This window comes from Fistularia commersonii, chromosome 32 (genome assembly GCF_037954325.1).
Source record: "Fistularia commersonii isolate RoL2024-O1a breed Wild chromosome 32, RoL_Fcom_v1.0, whole genome shotgun sequence".
NCBI lineage: Eukaryota > Metazoa > Chordata > Actinopteri > Syngnathiformes > Fistulariidae > Fistularia > Fistularia commersonii.
The window spans coordinates 3,099,506-3,118,958 of NC_141315.1; the positions used below are offsets into that span (position 1 = coordinate 3,099,506).

The window sequence follows — 19,453 nt, forward strand, 5'->3', positions numbered from 1 at the left end:
AGGGCCCCAACATTGGGCAGCTGTCCAAGGTTTCTGTCTGGGGAAAAAAAGCACTTTTTTCTTGCCACTGTCACCGGATGCTTAGAAGTCAAAGGAGAGAAGGAAGGAGTGTTCGTAAGCAAAGAGAGAAGTAGAGTCTGGGACTGAGAGTAGGGAGTTTGAATTTTGGGACTATAACAGGAAAAGGTTGAGAGTTGGTCGACATGATGAAGAGAAGGAAAGTGGATATACTGTGTGTCCAGACCAGGTGGAAAGGTAGTAAGGCTAGAAGCTTGGGAGCAGGCTTTAAGTTGTATTACCATGGTACTGACAAGAGAAACTGAGTGGGAGTTATCTTGAAAGAGGATTTTGTTAGGAATGTTCTAGAGGTGAAAAGAGGATCAGATAGACTTATGAGTCTGAAACTGGAAATTGAAGGTGTGATGCTTAATGTTGTTAGTGGCCATGCCCCACAGGTGGGAGGTGAATTTGAGAAGTTCTGAAATGAGTTAGATGAAGTGATCCAGAATATCCCCAGAGATGAGAGAGTGGCAATTGGTGCAGACTTCAGTGGGCATGTTGGTGAAAGCAATAGAGGTGATGAAGAAGTTATGGGCAGATTTGGTATACAGGATCAGAATGCAGAGGGAGAGATGGTGGTAGATTTTGCAAAAGGGGTGGAAATGGCTGCAGTGAACACTTTTTCCAGAAAAAAAATGGGAACATAGGATAACTTATAAAAGCGGAGGTAGGAGCACGCAAGTAGATGACATCTTGTATAGACAAAGTAACCTGAAAGAGGTCAGTGACTGCAAAGTAGTTGTAGGTGAGAGTGTAGCCAGACAGCATAGGATGGTGGTTTGTAGGATGACTCTGGTGACAAGGAAGATCAAGGGGACAAAGGCAGAGCAGAGGACAGAGTGGTGGAATCTGAAAAGGGAGGAGTGTTGCATGGTTTTCTCAGAGGAGTTGAGAAAGGCTCTTGGTGGTCAGGGAGAGCTTCCAGATGACTGGACAACTACAGCTAATGTGATCAGGGTATGAGAGTACTTGGTGTGTTGTCTTGAAGGAAAGTAGATACGGAGACTTGATGGTGGAATGAGGAAGTGCAGGACTATATACAGAGAAAGCAGTTAGCAAAGAAGTGGGACACTGAGAGGACTAAAGAGAACAGACAGAAGGACAGGAGATAGAGTGTAAGGTAAAGATGGAGGTAGCAAAGGCAAAAAGAGGGGTGTACAATGACTTGTATACTCAGTTGGACAGTAAGGAGGGTGAGAATGATCTATACAGGTTAGCGAAACAGAGAAATAAAGATGGAAAGGATGTACAATAGGTCCAGGTGATTAAGGATAAAGATTAAGGATAGAGACGGAAATGTTTTGACAGATGCTTGAAGAGTGATGGGAAGATGGAAAGAGTACTTGATGAATGCAGATGAGCTGATGAATGCAGAAAATGAGAGAGGCAAGGCTAGAAGACGTGATTATTGTAGACCACAAAGTAGCAGAGATTAGTAAAAGTGAGGTTGGGAAGGCATCGAAGAGAATGAAGAGTGGAAATGCAGTGGGTCCAGATGAAATACCTGTGGAGGTGTGGACGTGTCTAGGAGAGGGAGCGGTAGAGTTTCTAAATAGATTATTCAACAGGATCTAAGAGACTGAGAAGATGCCTGAAGAATGGAGACGAAGTGTGAATTTGCTCATTTTTAAGATTAAGGGGAATGAATTGCGGCAACTATAGAGGGATAAAGTTGACGAGCCATACACTAAAGTTATGGGAAAGAGTAGTGGACTGAGAGCAGAAGTCAGCATTTGTGAACCGCAGTATGGCTTCAGGCCTAGAGAGAGTACTACAGATGCAGTATTTGCTTTGGGAATGCTAATAGAGAAGAACAGAGAAGACCAGAGGGAGCTGCATTGTGTTTTTGTTGACCTGGAAAAAGTATATTATAGGGTACTAAGAGAGGAGCTCTGGTCTTGTATGAGGAAATCTGGAGTGGCAGAGAAGTATGTTAGACTGATGCAGGACATGTATGCTAGCTGTGAAACAGTGGTGCGGTGTGCTGTAGGTGTAACAGAGAAGTTCAAGGTAGAGGTGGGACTCCATCAGGGATCAGCTCTGAGCCCCTTCTTGTTTGCAGTGGTGATTGACAGGCTGACAGATGAGGCATCTCTATGGACCACGATGTTTGCAGATGACATTGTGATCTGCAGTGAAAGCAGAGAACAGGTTGAGGAAAATCTAGATGGGTGGAGGTATGTGCTGGAAAGGAGAGGAACGAAAGTTGCAGCAAGACAGAGTATATTTGTGTGAATGAGAGAAACCCGGGTGGAACGGTGAGGCTACAGGGAGTCGAAATCAAGAAGTTGGAGGATTTCAGGTACTTGGGGTCAACAGTCCAGACAATGAGACACAGAGAATAGGGTTAGATGGAGAAGGTTGATCACTGTGGCTACCCCTGAGAGTAATAGCCAAAAGGAGAAGACGACTGTCACCAGGTGCTTTCTCATGATGGGGAAATTTTGGTATTTCTGGGAATCATTTAGTGTGTTCTAGACCTACTCCACATGTAAATTGTCATGGGACCACTGTGTTGTCACTAAATAATTTAAAACTGACTTGAATTTTCTTTTTTGCAACTACACCTTAGTAATACTGCCACTTTAAAAACAAATCAAAAGAAAATTGCACTTCAACCATAACTACCTCAGTTTATTTATATGTTTTTGTACTTAGAGAAATGCTAGTTAAATGCTCTGTATGTGTGAATGTATGGAAGTGTTGACAACTAAGTTCACTCTGGCTTGACACAAACACATAGGCCTAAATTAAAACAGTAACTCTTTATTATACTACTTTGACAGCATATTAAAAAAACAAACAAACCTTTTCACAGTTAAATTAGAAACAAAGATCAAAAGCAGGCTGTAACCATGTGCAGTAACAAGGACTCTTGAGATGTTAAGAAAATGCTGGACAGTTGTTTTTTAGAGCAGGAATCTATTATCTGTGCAAGAATGTTCTCAAGCTAAGAGAGCTTCATTCATGATCCCCAGCTCAAATCTACTATCCACACTTCAGGGGCTCATTAGTGATACTGTTTATCCAGTCCAGGTACGAAGTTATTTATATCAACAACACACTGTTCAACCCTCTAACATTGCAAAACACCGTAACTTCAAAAACAAAACGAGATATAAAGTTGTGTCTGTAACCAGTGAGAAATCTACAATGGAGTGACACCCATACCCTTCCTCTTACACTAGACATACTTTTGTCTCCTTTTCAAAACACAAGCTCTATTACGATGCCGCTTTTCTTTTGGTTTGGCAAAGACAAGTTCCTAAACTAACTTTGGTTTATCATGCAAGGATCAAAAACTAGTGGAGTGAAATTTCAAGGCATTTTGAAACAGGATTTAGTTTTACTAATCTTCATTCTAAGGTGCAATTCTTGGAAAGCAAAATTCCTCCTATTTGTAGCATTTAATAGGATTCTGCTGCTTAAAATGACTATCAACGTTTACTGAATATCTTAAAACAAACAAAACAAGTACCTTATAATTACTGTTAAGTTCACGACTGCGTAATGCAAATTAGATTAAATTCTACCCTTGTACCGACTAACTACGAATTACCTTTAAGTACCGACATGTTTTGTGCTTCAGTTTCAATCGTTTGCAAATTATTGGCTGTCTGTTCAAAACACGAGTTACAGTCCATCTGAAACTTTAAATAATTTCTCCAAAACAAAATCTAAAAATATACTTCCCCTTTAGCTCCATAAAAACTAGGTTGAAAACTCATACCCACAGCCCTCAGCCACACTGGACTCCCACCTTTTAGAATCATGACAGCCCTTTTCCCAAGGCAGTTGATGTTGGTTAAGGGAAAGTTAAGTAAGCAAGGGTTGCGTGTAACAATGACTGAGACATTCGGGCAGTCACATGTGAAAATGTGTCCTTTTTTTGTGGAAGAGGGATTACATGGACATATGTTCAGGAAGCACGTATGAGATGTCATCCCAGGGATGACGGTATAAACCCTGTTTCAGCCTCTTCTGGTCCAGGTAGTGCCCTGAAGGAGGATAGAAAAGTCATATATCTTGATTCCAACAGTTGGCATCATTCAAAGCCAAAGCCCAGTGCGACTCACCAATGAAGCCCATGCTGCGACCAAGGACAAAGATCCCATTTAGTGCACCAATCTCCACAAACTCATCTGCCTCATCACTGGAACCAGTTCAACATTTACATGAAAAACAATAGTGGACAGTGTGCTATCAGGGCGGGGCAGGACACCATAAAAGCGACAATGCCCTTATAGGAGCAAATATTTTTTGAACACAATTTATCAGATTATCAAAGAAAACAGACTGGCCTCTGTGTATGTTAATTAAATGAAAATTGTTGATATAGAAAAATACCTCTCTTGATGAAAACTAACAAAAATAATGAAGCATTTGTAGTTTGTTCAAAATTAGGAATTTCTTTCCTATATTTCTTCAATCTCGACAAAGTGGAGCAGTATTTACCGTGTGAAACCGCCACACGTCCTGAGCAGGTCCACAAATGCAACACCAATAAAACCATCCACATTAAGAATCAGGTTGGGTTTCTAGGGTAAGAAAGTTTAACAAGGTGATTAGTGCTTTATGCAATTAAATAACAGAGGAGATATCGGCTAAATCAGTATTGAACAGCCACTTTGGCGTGTATCCTGGTTTGATAGATTTCATGTCCAATATTAAACACCATTAATTAACTTTGTCAATAACTGACAACAGTGCTACACACAATAAATTACTTCAGTGGGACAAGTTGTTTTTTCTAGCTTTTAAAATTTTGTCACATTGGTTTCACCCCTGTCAGATGAGTAAGCTGTTAGTCAGTCAAATACCGTCTTTGACCTGACCACATTTTTTTCTTCTCATCAATTGCATAACTGTTGCGTTGTTGGGTTATTTGAAAATAAATCAATAAAAAACACAAATCAAACCTGCTTGACCTAGTAAGATAGGCAAACAAAAATAATGTTATTGAATTGAATTTGAATCACTTTTTCAGGTAAACAGAAATAGTCGTGCCATCTCGATACCTTGGACGTGGTGATCTTCTCAACATCTAATGCATAGTTGAGTAGCTGGGTAGAAGGAAAATGCTGCTTCACAAAGTCTTTCAGAATCTGCACCCGCATGTCTGGGTTGTTGATCTAAAACACACAAAGTATGTTAAGCACACTTACTTGAAGTCATTCATTTGACAAAAGACATCTCAAGTTTCCAATGTAGCCACGAACCATTAGCAGCTTCACTTCACTCAAAGTAGCAAGAAGAAAACCCAAATACTGCTTACTGATTTGACCCTGTGTCCAATGCCCATGATAAGCTTGCCATCCTTCTTCATCTTGTTGACAAACTCCATAGGGAGCAAGCCACTGTCAAATGCCTTGCTGAACTGCTTTGCTGCTGCATCGAGTGCACCTCCAAAACGGTCCCCCTAAAAATACAGATGAGCCATTTTTCAGTAGTATTTTATCATTACAAAAAATTATCAAAAGACAACAGAAAACAGGGATTTACTTAAGAATCTGAACCACTATTCTGTCGAGTGAATGTTTAGCAAACAAACAGGCAAAAAGCCTCAGATTCTAAAACAAATCTATTTTTGAAGGCACAGAGACTTCTGGCACAGAGACTTCTGAACATACTCTGAACTTGATGTGGTTTCATTGTTTCTGAATAAACTTGACATATCTATGATTGTGACAGGTATGTGTGTGCGAGGTACTGACGATGGTCAGCAGGCCCGAAGTGAGGCTTGATATAAGGTCTTTGCCGGCACGAGCACAGACGATGGTATTGTGCGCACCAGAGACAGCAGGACCATGATCAGCAGTCACCATAAGACACATCTCAATAAAATGGCAGGCATAGCGTGGTAACCTAGACGGAATTACATCAAAGCGTCAAGAGACCATGCAAATAATCGAAGAGGAATTTGCGCTCCTCCCCAACCATCTAACAAACCTGCGTTGGAACCAGAGCAATCCCAGTACTCCTCCTAAACCCATTTCCTCTTTGAATACCTCTGTGATGGGCATGCCAGCATAGATGAGCTCCTGGCCTCGCTCATCACAGATGCTGGTCATGAATGAGGCTGGTTTACGAATCAGTCCCAACTCCTGATGAAAACACAGGAAGACATTAACTGAATTTCAGCAACTTGGTATTTGAAGTCAAGCATTGACAGAATGCAGGAGTCATTCAGGGAAAATTTAACTTTGGGTTCAAAAATCTCCATACTTTGAAATGGTCACTTGTGCTTTTGGAAGTATGGAATGCATACGCACAATCTCACAAAGAGTCCCAAATTAATTTCTTACCCTTGCCCAGGAGTAATCCATGGGTACTGTTGGGGGAGGTACCTCTTGGGCAGGAATAATGGTTCCATTGGCAACCAGTTCATCATAAACAGTCCTGTTTTAAATATTCAAAGGACTCTGTGAAAAACTCTGGAAAATCTCGCTTACACAAACAATATGAACATTCAACAAGCTTCACCTGATGACATCCCCCAGCTCATCAAAGCTCTTGGGTACATAAGCACCAGCGTCCCTCAGAGCCTGATTCTTGGCCACCGCCGTCTCTGTTGCTTCGTTTGCGCAGGCTCCGGCATGGCCAAACTGAACCTGGAGACAACAGAATCACAAAGGTTAAAAGCATAAAATCTAGATTCAAATGTAACTACATTGACGCAACAAAGCCAGCAAACCTCAGAGGCAAACATTGTGGCACAGGTTCCTATACACCAGCAGACCACAGGTTTGGATATCCTGCCCTCTTTTATGCCCTGGCAAATCTTGTACTCCTCTGTGCCACCAATCTGAGAAGGAAAAAAATACAGGAAAAAAACCTCTCAACACAATCCCTCCTAATAGAAACATCAGATTAATATGGGTGAAATAGAAACTTTTAGAGCTACTCCCACCTCTCCCAGTACCACTATCATCTTGACCCCTGAGGTGTCCTGGTAGCGAAGGACATGATCCATGAAAGTTGAGCCTGGGTATCTAGATACAATACAATTATTTGCAACTCTCAGGAAAAATGAAACTATTTAGCATCATGAATTAGAACTTGGGATTCTCGAGAAAATTTACAACAAGTGAACAGAGTTCCTCTGTGTCTGACTTCTGCTGTACCTGTCTCCTCCAATGGCCACACCCTCAAAGACACCATCAGTTGTGCGTGAGATTATGTTGTTTAACTCATTGGACATGCCTCCTGACCGTGACACATATGCTACACTGCCAGGACGATAAAGCTTGGAAGCCAGAATGTTGTCCAGCATTCCACCTGTGTTGCCAATCTTGAAACATCCTGGTTTGATTCCACCAACCTGAGAGATTGAGTAACCAAGTGCATGTTCTTACAGATTGTAATATACAAAGGAGTGATTAACCTACTGAGCCATTTGCTATATCAATGGTCTATTGGACTTCCAGCAGACATATTTAAGGAGGTACGGGACGTACTGTTGCAGGGCCAATGATAGTAACACCTTTTTCATCAGCCATTTTAATGATCATTCTTGTCTGGGCTTCAGGGATGCCTTCGGCAATGATGGCAATGGTGTGAATCTGAAATTGCAAATCAGGATCAATCAGAAGGGAAATAAAAGGTGTTCTCTAGTCTAACAGAAACCCATATAGATGTATGAATGAACTTCATGGAATAAAGACTGGTATGTTCAGCAGTATTTCCAACCTGTGGGTAATTCATGGCCTCCATCGTGCTGTCAAAGGCTGAACGTAGTGAGGCAAAGCTAATCAGCACATCCACCTCAGGGTGCTTCTTCATAGCATCTGCCATATTTTTATAAACTGGCAAGAGCACCTCTTTGTGACCCCAGTAGAACTTCTGTTTGTGATCCCCACTAAACAACACAGAAAATGGTAAGCCACAGAAAATACAGCAGTTTTTAACAATTAAGAAGTGACAAAAATGCAAAGGTATACCGATGATCGATATGTCCCTTCTAAAGATCAATTTTAACTTCAAACAGGTCTTACTATAAATTTCTCATCTTCAGATAATACAACTCCTCTTTCTTTGTAAGAAAGTAAAAGTAGAACTGAGTACAACCCAACCCTAACTGAACCTTAAAATATGTAAAAAGTGATCAATTAAGATGAGATCAAAAGGAAATAACTTCATGCATTAAAAAGGCAGGTCAATGTTGTGAGTGTGTCTCATCACGCAGTCGAATTAAGGGATAGACTTTGTTTCTGATTTTGTCAGTAAAAAAATTGAATTACATGTTCAAGCAGTGCAGTTAATAATCAATTATAATAACCTAACTAATTTAATCTTGGGGAACATACGTAAAGGGGTAGACCATGGCTGCCACAGAGGGTTCATCACGGGAGCATACATAGTCAAAGTCCAGCATTCCTTGCACGGCACGTGTTTGCATACCCCAGACAATGGACTTAGTGTGTTTGCTGAAGAGAGTGGTGGCTTTGGCTGAAGAAACATAGGAGGCAGAGATGGAAACGTTTTAGTCAGTACAGAAAGGAGTCACTAGACTAATGATGGGCAAGGAATTTAAGCCCGGAAAATGGCAGGAGAAGGGATGGTAAAGCACGGAGGGGACCAAGATTTACATTGACAAAATAACTTTATGACCAACAGTTATACAACCAGCCATTTCAGCAAGGAAATGAGGCCAATTAGCAAGAACACACAAGAGCATACATGCATTATATACGCGTAGTTTTATCAATTTTCTCAGAGACTCCCAACTTTTTACTCCAATCTTCTAAATCACACTGGTACTTACTAATATGAGTTCCTTTTACAAGCTGGATGACGAACTATATCAACACCTTTTAATTTTCATAGTCGGAGAGTTACATTGCATCACATAAGACAACTGTTTCCTTCTCGGAGGGCGGAGAACCTCAAACAAACAACAAACAACAAACTCTGCCAATTCATCTGTCAGTAAGAAGTTACCAGTGATATACATAACTGGCATGCTTTTAAACAGGTCTGACTTTGTGAGGTTATACCAAAGAATAATCTCCAAGCCGACATGTCATGAAGTCTTTGAAGTCTTAAAAACTTCTAGGCTTTGGATCGAACAAGTGCCACATCACAATTTCTCATAATACCTCTTTTTACCTTAAGATGTGGAAGTGAGTCAGATTAGTATGATGAAGCAAAAGCTCTACACTGAGCTAATTCTAGTTGCCAAAACCCTCACAATTTCCAAGATTAAGCCCAATTACTGCCCTATAGAAAATGATTTCTGACATCTGTATCCACGATCACATCCTTTTGGTAACAACAAAGCAGTGGTAAGAGAGTTTGAGAAAAAATCTGCTATCAAACTCATCATTGCAGGCCCAGGTAGCACCTGCAATACCATACAAATCTGCTTTTATCTTCACAATTAATCTTATCCTCAAGCTTCTTGAAATTGACAGTCTACATAAAGAAAATACATTTATATAATGGTTAATTGATTTCCTTGTTCCTCAAAAGTCTATACTGTCATTCTGGAAATATGAAACACTAGCCATAGGCAAGTGTGCCTATAGCAAATTAAACATTGTTTCATAATCTCCTAGTCACATAATCATTTTTTTTCAAAGTGAGGGATGTATATTCAATCAGCCTGGCAGTAGTTCAGGCACATTAGGAAAGCCTTTTTTGATGTTTTGAGTGAAGACCAGGGAAGTTATAAGTATTCCACATCAGAGAGTTCAAACTTATTAACACTTTTACGCTTTTATAAAAGCAGAAATGATGTCAAGAGTACTGAGTGGTTAGTAGCATCTGTTAGTTACTAACATGATACACAATCACAGCAGCCTTCCCAATTTGCCCTCTCTTTCCATGTCTGTGCTGTTGTGATTTCATCTGATTAATAATACACCATTTGTGCAAGCCTTTTTTACAAAACAGGGGATGATTGTTAGGTAATGTTTTGAACTAAAGGTGCTGTTCAAGAATAAACATCAATGTTGAAATTATCTTTGTCCTCATTGCATGAGGTACTAATTAGCTAACTTATTACAAACCTCATTCATATCTTTAATTCCAAAAATCAGTGAGGAATCAACTTAAATACAAATTTAGAAATGGAAAAAGCTGAAAGGCAACCTTACATAATTTTTGTAATATAGCATTTACATGTGTATAGCGCTTCCATTTCACCAGTCCAGTACCTTTCCCCATTCTCATTGAAACACACAAAAAAGTAGGAAATTTACCTCCAGAGCTAGAAAATGAAAGCAAACGCTGGAATGCAATTTCTGTGTGACTATCACTTCAAAAAATAGAATTTGGCAATATGAAGCAAGAAGGGTAAAGATGCACAATCCACCATATAAATGCCAAAAGTAAGGAAAGGAAGGCAGAAGACACTGGTCAGAATGCGGAGAGGGCAGAAAGACATTTTTTTCACACCCTTTCGTACCTCCGCTGCAGCCTGAAGAGGCTTGCGCTTCTGTGATCCCACGGGACCGAAATATATGACAAATGAGCACAAAAGAAGACAATATGAATGCACCTTCATTTCAGGGGACAGACTTCAATGTATTCTGTCAACAATGAGCAATTTCTGAAAATAAGCCCAGCAGTTGAAAGAGCATGCAGAGCTCAGCTTCAAAAGAGCATGCCTGTACTGTTCCCCTCTAAAAACAGCCTTAAAAAACATCTACATTTCATTTTAAATTACCTAACACTGGAGAACATTTCTCACTCTTAAATCATATATATCCCTAAACAACAGCTAACAAAAATTAAGAAAAAAGTATCTATTAATAAATCTCTACTTTGCAAATCTGGATACATGTACTTGATTTGACAAAGTCTTTAACCAAAAGTTTTAAATCAGACTGGCGATGATAACTAGGTATTCATCTTCACATCAATCATCAAAATGTTACGTAAATGATTGATACATGTAGTCATAGCAAGATATGAGGTTGTGGGGAAAGTAGGAAATGGGGAAAAAACAAACAATGCAAAATGATGGGGTTAACCAGCGTAGTGTGGGCGTGGCACACCTACCACTTACCTTTCCACTCACCTGTGACCACATTCTTCAAAGGCCACAGTATAGAATGAAGAGAGTCTTTCAGAAACAAGCATGAAAAAGATGAGGATGAATGGACAGTTTGTGCAGCATAACAAGAAAAGAAGGGAGGGAAGATAAGATTAAAATACAGAGTGACAGCATTTGTAGGAAGGAGGGGGGAAACAGCAAGGGTAAGAAAAATGAAATAAATAAATAAAATTGTGAGTTAATATGGGATATTGCTTATAAGCAATGGAGAGTTGAGCATCACACAGTTAATACCTCCCAGAGTACCTGATTTAGACTTTTTGGCTGGAGTGACATCGTTAGACGATCTGTGTTCGGAGAAAGATGCTGTCCTTGTATTTGCTGGAGTCTTAACACAGGAAAAAAAAAAGGGATTTCAGATGTTGCTGCTCGGGATATAACAGAGGCTTCCAAGCAGGAAGCTGGATGTAACAAAAAGTTTAATAGTGGCAATTTTTTTTAGTGTGGATACATTATTTCTAGCAATAAATTTCCTTCCATGCATTTTGTTTATTGATGACATCTCATGTTAAATAAGATATTTGTTTAAAGAATTGGTTAGGTGATTTATACAACTACCATATTTTACTACATGCATTATAATACACTGAAAAATGACATTGTATTTGTAAGTGAAATTGTATTGTGATATATATAACTGTAAATTAGCAGGACCATGACTTCACTGATGCAAAGCTTCATTTAATGGATAAGGACCCCTAAGAGTACTAGAATTCCTCATCTTCCTTATTATTTGTTGCTTTTCTACAGTCTTAATGTGTAATGTGTAATCTTTAATTTCCAGAAGTCATCAGTGCTTCTGTACCTTAAGTACATACCGAAGGTACATCATACAGCAAATTAAAAAAAAACTGAATGAGCAAATAAAATGCTGATCCCCTTTCTTTTTTTCTAATTGTGTTGCTATGTAAGTTACCATTGCGCTGTTACTGGAATTCAGGAGAAAGTTGGCGGTATGCGCATCTGTCGGGGGCTGATTGGGGATTGGCCTGTGGCCGAGTGCCATACCAACAATGGCAGTCATATGAGTCTCTGTACCAAACACGTGGATTGGAATCCCTGTGGTCTTCCCTAAACAAAAAGATCTGTTAGTTAAACTTGCTCTGCCTGCAAAAAGTCATGATGGAATGTTAGACTGACTGAGTTTAATATCACTTGTATATGACAGGGACCCAAGACATCTTTTCACTCACCTACTTCCCCCATTACTCTTAGCCCCTCCTGGTAGTTAGGTCCTCCACGTCGTACAAAGATGCTAACCTCGTGCTCCTTTAGAGGACCTTGGTAGTCTTTGATAGCCCTGACAATGCCCTGCAAAAACAAAGCAACAAAAAAAACGGATTCAACTAAAATCTGTATTGCAAGGCCCCTGAGCCTGGCTGAAGAGCAAAGAGGATACTAAGTTTAATTGGAGGTCTTTGACTTTCAACTAAAAATTTACGTTCGCAAGAAAGCCGACTAATCTTTTCTCAAAATATAACTTCCATTGTCAAATGTATTCTCTGCATGAAGAAAACTATTTGTCTTTTGAACATGGCACAAGCTGGAGTAGCCCTTTTAATATATTAGTCTGAACAATAAACAGACAGATTTAACCAGGAATTTCATATACAATATAGTCATTGCATTTGATATGCAAGAAAAAAATTCAATCTACATTTTTTAACCAAAAGCTATATTAATATACTTACCTTGAAAGTGGCAGCTACATTAGTGAAGTTGGCGATACTCCCGCCAATGATCAAGACTTTCCCTGCAGGACACATTAAGAAGGTGCTTCATAAAGAATGTCCAGGACACTAAACCTCAAACGAAAATGTTGGTGACAATTAAAATATGTGATGATCCTGTCTGGAAATAATATATTTTCTGACAACTTCCACACACAGGAGAAGCGCTGGGAAAAACAAAATGAAAAAGGCATTATATCTGGCAAAGATAGAATTTAACATCAGTTTCTATACACAAACCAATCTCGGCCGATTCAGATAAAATGTCCAAATACTGTCTTTTAATGGATATTGATGATAGCTTTCCCATTTTTTTGTTTAATAAAACTCATGTCCTTCACAGGATTAAAATTTGGCATGAATTTGCAAAAGTAAGACTTACTAAAAAGTGCTGTGTGTACCCACCGTCAGGGTGTTTTTTGCACGTCATGAGAAAGAGGATGGTTTTCGCATAGTCGTAGGTCTGTTGTTCACTGGGTGCTCCTGAGTACTCGCCGTAATTTGCTAGTTCATCCACACCACCAAGGTCACAGATGGTATCACTAAAGAGGAAGAAATGTGTGAAATGTGATGTCTTGATCCTGCTAGCTGGTAGGCTAAAAATCTTTGTCCAAGAGCGCAGTGCATGATATTCACTACCTGACTACACATTTAAGAACAAAGAGCATGGAAAACATGTACTGATTTTGTGTTCACAGAAAATTGTCTAGAATCAATAGCCTACCTATAAACTACTGAAGCGCCTCCGCCAGCTACCATTGTCCAGATCCTGCCATTAGGATTCAGAAGGGTAAGTTTCAGACTGGCACCACTCTTTGCATCCAGATCAGCAATGTAAGCCTCCTAGAAAAGACAAGTTTCATGTTGAGTGGAGAAATACTGAAACCTTAATTTGACAAAAGAATTCCAAGTTCCAGAATTTAACAATCACCTGTTCAACAAATCTGCAACTGCAGTATGTAAACAAGTCTCAACAGAAAGATTAAAAAATATGCTGAATTTCTCCATCACCTCTGGATAGGCTTCTCTTCCAAATGGTGGGGGAAATTCCAAATCTCCCCATTTAGCTTTGCAGATATAATCTGCTGTGGCATCAATCTTGGCAGCCAAATCAAGGACATACACAGCATCTTCGTGGACAACTGGTTAAAAGGATAAACGCAAAACAATTAATTGCCCATTTTATCTTATTTTTTTTAATGTAATGGGGTCTCAACTTGATGCTTTGACAAGTACTTGTTCATTCTCTTGGATTACAAAGGGTAGTGACTACAGTAAATGTGTGATACAAAATAAGACATCTGGAAGTTCTCACAGCTAATCTTGAAAGTTCGCCAATAACAAATGAAAGCATACCTAGAGGGTTGATCTCAAGATAGGTGAAGTAGAGGTCCTCATACAAGTTAAAAAGCCCCAAAATAAAACTGGCCAAGATTCTTAAGAAAGCAGAAAAAAATGATTAGAATAAACGTCCAAGTTGTACTTCAGTTATATTTCTCTTGAAATGAAATTAATATGTGAACAAGTGACTAGTTCCTGACAATATACTTTGATTCTCTAATTTCCAAAAATTGGAAAACTGTATTTAGAAATCAGTGATTGAAAGCTGAACAGATGACAGACCATGGTAAAATTGTATTTGATTACTATGTTCACGTGAGGACAGTATATGGTTTATGATTTTATAAGAGAGACAGCATGTTGATTAAGCAATTTTAAAAATCCAAATCCTTTAACTTTCTGGTGCTATTCTGCACATGAAAACAGAGACAAAGCCAAATGTTCCACAAAGTTAGGCTTGTAAATAAGAGAACTTGGATACAATGATTTCTCTGACTGTAGAGGGTGGCTAAAATTACTGGTATGTAGCAATGTATGTTTTGGCTTTTAGCCAATAATGGCAGGCTTTCATTTGAGTATGACTTCTCACCCTTGAAAAATAAAAGAAAGTAGTATTCCAAAGTCTACAACACACACTATTGATATGAATAATAAAAGGGCTGGATGTCTGAAATTGTTGGAAGAACCCCAGCTGAAATTAATATTCTGATTCCACTTTTGCAAAATTCAAGGTTCTGCACAAGTTGGGGTTAGGGTTAGGGCTCTCCTGTCATGATGTGAAGTGGGGACTTACACAACATGGGGAAAGGGGTGACGTCACAAAGAAGAGAGGAGTAAAAGTGACGCTGTGATGTGAAAAGCACACTGCTTATTTCCAATAAACTAATATCTATGTAAATTATTCTTATCATTGTAAAATTCCTTATCAATAGACCATTTTGCTGGGCGGTATTTCATAGTTTTACATTGAGGTATTAAAAAAACAAACATGTAAAACGAACATGTGAACCACAGGATTGCACCACTTCTAAAGATGTCAGAATAGTTGTACTACTTACTCTTTCTTTTCTTCAGGAATGTTTGTTAGCAGCTCCTTTTTGACTTGCTCCTCACTGAGCTTGTCACTCACTGCAACCAGCAACCTCTGGGCTTTGGAATCAACATCTCCAACCTCGACCCCTCCCTCATGATGGAAAAGCACTTGGTCACCCTCACGTGTAGCATAGATACACACGTAAAACTCCTCCTCCTGAAAGTTAAAGCAAAGACAAATTCAGTATTTACAATATGAACATTACCAACAGACAGACAACATAACTTATGCTAGCTGTTGAGTTTTCAAACTCTTGAATGATATATAGTTTAGTGAGTTTTCCTAGTTTGCACATGTCTATTAAGTCCATAATGTTTTAAGGCAACAAGCAACAACAGTTTTTTTAGTTTTGAAGAAAAAGGAAGTGAACAGACTAAACCAAGAAGTGAATATTACCTGAGTGTGTGGCACAAATGGCTCAATGAGGAAGTTCTTAAGCACACCCTTTGCCCTCCCAACCTATTGAAAAACAAATACTCGGTCAGAAAACCTTTAGAATTCTAGTCTAACCTTGCTTTGGATTTGACAAGGAAGATATGGCTTTATTCCTAGAAAACTGGGAGAGGAAATAATTGCATACACTGTTCTAGAGGAAAATCAGGTAGTGCAAGAGGACAAATACCTTCTTGTATATTGTAAGCATGAGGGGCATCTCTGTGAAAAGCAGTGCAGCATATTTTCATGACAAGTTGACCAAAATAGACCACCCTCCTCTACATAACCTCTGACCTGACAGTTCTAAACATGCACCCATGGCCTCTGGGAATATATATGAAAAAGCAGGTTGCACTGAAAAACAGCTCCCTATCCTAGATTAATTGACAAGAAGCAGTAGTTGACATTCTTTCCATCTACAAAAGCCTTCTAAATAAAAAAGATGCAGTTATGGGATTCACTACTTGTTAATTTTTTTGATCAAGGTGTATTATCTACTGTCTGAATATTTGGATGACCAAAATAAACAAGCTACTACAGTGTCATGAATGCAAAAAGGGATGCAAGACAATATCTGTCCAAAAGCCTTCAAAGACAAGACAATCATGCAACAGTCAACTCACAGTGGTCTCTCTCCCTAGGTGCACGTTCAGCCACTCTTGAACACCCTGCAGGTCCAGGTTGAGGCCCACGAGGCCGAGTTTCCCACGTCGCTTAATCAATTGATCTGGCTTCACAACTAACTGCTACAAAACAACAATAGGAAAAAAGAGCCCAGTCAAAGATTTAACAAAACTGAGACACAATAATGATAAAAAAAAACACTTCACCTAAAAACCATGAAGCATGGGCAGAATTTACATCTGTGAGACAATCGTCTAATCATGTGACAAGGCATGTATGGAAATTCACGCTATTTCATTAAGGTTTCATTTTACCCAATTTCTGACTAAATTGAGAAAAAAAGCTGCCAGATTTTGCACTGATATTACTATTATCAGTAGGTAGGGACAGAGCATCTGCCTTTGATGATAACTGTATCACAGACCTCTCTTCAAGCACTGCAAGCCATACCTAGAATGTGAACAATGGAGTCTGTCAGAAAATGTAAGTGATGACAAATTCTGTAAATAACCTGAGGCGTGTAGTGTTTGACACAATATAGTATGTATACATTGTTTTTCTTTTTTCACTCAAAATGGTTCAGATTAGCCAGCACATACATTGATGTGTCTTTGACTGGTCCATAATGCTAGTTGAAGAAGCAAGAGACACTTGACAGGCTGCTGCAATTGTGTTTTATCAAATTTCAAAGTATCAAAGTCTTACCTCTGTCAACAGCCATGGATGCTCCTGTCTGAGTTGCTCCCAGTCAGTCTCAGCTGTGACACTGGCATAGCGGAAGCGGTTCTGCACAGCGGCTGAGGTGCAGATAAACTTGTACAATAACTCTTTTGCTGTCTGCTCAGATATTGCTTTTGCTGACATGGCTATACTGGATTGAAGGGTACCTTTGGGTGATAAGAAGAATTAGATCAGACTTTCTCAATTTAAAATCTAACTTGATGTTTTCCATAAGGAAACCAAAAATTAAAATTGCATAAAAATCCTTTTACATGGAGACATCACCATAGCACTCTGAACCTGCAGGAGATTTAAATAAACAGACTGATGATCATCATTCCATTCTACAGTCCATGGAACCAGAGTTTTTCCACTGACATGTAAAATACTGTAGTAGATCTGTGGCTGCAAAATAAAAAGTTGCCACTGTTACACTGATCAACTGGGCTGAGCTGCTAATCAATGAATAGTTTCCTGATTCAGTTATATTTCGAATTCATGTTTGATAATGAGATTTAGACCCATCATTTTCCATTATTCTAAAATTATTCAGATTGAGAAGACATGACAACAGTGGGAATGATTGATCTATGATCAAGGGGAGTGTATGACAAAGTATAAGTCGAAAAAGGTAGACTTGCACAAGTAAACAGTATGGTATGATGGCTGCATCGGGCTTACACACCAATTACTGAAGTTACTATATGTAAATGAGACATAAAATTGTTGCCAGTAAGAGGGAGTTAGTCTTTATGCTCAGCATCAAACAGTGGCTATTTTTACTTTAAAGAAAGCTAGCTTTGATGCGTATTTTTGAATATTTGGGATTCTACATCAAAATCTGTATAAAATGTTAAGCATGAAACCTTGACAGGTCACACAAATGCAATTGTCAATCCTGTTTAAGATGTTGTCAGATCAGCTCCACTGATCCAACTGTCAAAGGTAACTTGACAAACAAATATTGAAAAACATTCAAAAAGACTAGTTTCCTTAAGTCACAAATGAGTTGCCGGAACTTGGACAAAAACAGAGACTGGAGAGCAGTGTGTGAGGAACAGGCTAAAACAATTTATCCTGTATACCTGTACCTGTATGATTATTCAGGCCAAGCAATGATAAGCCACCTGCAGCCTCCAAATTGTTAATGTTATCTGTCCTGCCTCTTGGCTGTAGATAACATTTACAGAGATTTTGGTTCTTTCAAGTCGACTCCTCTACGATAAAGGTCAATCTAAACAATTACCCTGCAAGATCTCCGTGATATTCTAAGCTGGATCTCTGGTAAGGATTTTGCTCACTATGCTTTCAGAGAGGCAGATGTCCTAGTATTTAGCCAGCCATAATCCACGGGCCAAGTCTATTGTTTGAAGCTATCAACCCGTAAAAAAATTGTGTCCATGTAGAGACTGCAGAGATGAATGAAGCTGAATCTGGTACGGGGGGCCGTTTGTTTGTAGTTAGGTTACGCACGGAGACATGGCTGAAATCGAACTGACTATGCAGTGCTTCTCCTGACAACTTAACTTAAATCATGTGGGTCAGTAAAACACAAGTGAATAGACCGGTACCAAGTAAGCGGTTACCACACCCACTACATGTAGCTAAATCGACAAATTCTATACATTTGATAAATAAATATATATATGCATACATCCAGATCCACTGACAAGATTAATAAATTGACAAATGTATGTATTCGTTCGGGTGAAGCAAAACCTCCAGAGCAAGAAAATAGCCTTCTTGGAAAGACTGTCTGCTGCACATATTGATGGAGGAAAGTTAGCATTGTGAAATGTTCAGATGACCTCCTATTAAAGGTAAACTCAATTCTACCAATTAATACAGGACAATCAATTTGTAAAATTTGTGAAGTATTTATTGCTCCTTTCAGGACCACGATAGCTTCAGTCAGTAAATCAAGGGAAACCTTAGAGCATCGCTCACGCCCACGCGTTAATAACCTCAGTGCTGACTGTAATGCTGGCTAACAGCAGTCAGGCTAGCTAACGGGTTGGGGGAGACGCTGAGAAAGACGGCAACAAAGCACCACGTTGTAAAATATGGTATTGTTCATTGAAACAGTACCTTCTCAAAGTGGATAATTAAAGTCCGCGTCCCAAATATGACAGCTATTGAGTTACGTCCCCCTCAACCGGAGTCCGTCCCTGCCAGTTGCCACCTCACTCTACCCGGATCTCGCCATAATCTGGTGATTCCGCGTACACAACGTAGTGACGTAGGACGCAAGTTACGCCCCACTTCCGTAGACTGTTTCATGGAAAACTCCAAAATAATTGTTTGGATTTCTAATATTCACGAAAATCCAATTGAAATGGGCACTAACTGTAACCTTGTTTATTTAAAGTGCTATATTTTAACACAACAGGT

The 19,453-nt window shown here is 39.2% G+C and overlaps 1 protein-coding gene across 4 annotated transcripts; it reads right to left on the reverse strand.

Annotated features, from left to right (window-relative positions):
• Positions 1–2,810: 2,810 nt before the first annotated feature.
• aclyb (ATP citrate lyase b) lies at positions 2,811–19,275 on the reverse strand. Of its 4 annotated transcripts, XM_086139402.1 has the most exons (30): positions 19,151–19,275; positions 17,048–17,229; positions 16,342–16,464; positions 15,680–15,742; positions 15,249–15,439; positions 14,206–14,285; positions 13,861–13,991; positions 13,574–13,692; positions 13,255–13,391; positions 12,811–12,872; positions 12,313–12,430; positions 12,036–12,190; positions 11,366–11,447; positions 11,072–11,128; positions 10,469–10,498; positions 8,367–8,508; positions 7,750–7,918; positions 7,518–7,622; positions 7,185–7,381; positions 6,971–7,052; positions 6,755–6,865; positions 6,544–6,671; positions 6,366–6,459; positions 6,010–6,164; positions 5,775–5,925; positions 5,336–5,479; positions 5,079–5,192; positions 4,516–4,598; positions 4,137–4,213; positions 2,811–4,058 (listed from the first exon to the last, which is right to left on the reverse strand). In XM_086139402.1, the coding sequence occupies exons 2-30, from the start codon at positions 17,204–17,206 to the stop codon at positions 3,964–3,966; spliced, it is 3,354 nt and encodes a 1,117-aa protein (XP_085995528.1). In that variant the 5' UTR covers positions 17,207–17,229; positions 19,151–19,275; the 3' UTR covers positions 2,811–3,963. The 4 variants fall into 4 exon arrangements, with proteins under 4 accessions (XP_085995528.1, XP_085995530.1, XP_085995529.1 ...); XM_086139404.1 differs by lacking the exon at positions 11,072–11,128; XM_086139403.1 differs by lacking the exon at positions 10,469–10,498.
• Positions 19,276–19,453: the final 178 nt, after the last annotated feature.

What these genes read in the sequence shown, in the direction of transcription:
- aclyb (XM_086139402.1), bottom strand. Translation starts at nt 17,206, where the DNA reads ATGTCAGCAAAAGCAATATCTGAGCAGACAGCAAAAGAGTTATTGTAC. An exon ending in ATTCCAGTAACAGCGCAATG is followed by an intron (nt 11,448 to 12,035) that starts GTAACTTACATA and finishes TCCTGTGTTAAG; the next exon opens with ACTCCAGCAAATACAAGGAC. An exon ending in TCGCAGCATGGGCTTCATTG is followed by an intron (nt 4,059 to 4,136) that starts GTGAGTCGCACT and finishes ATCCTCCTTCAG; the next exon opens with GGCACTACCTGGACCAGAAG.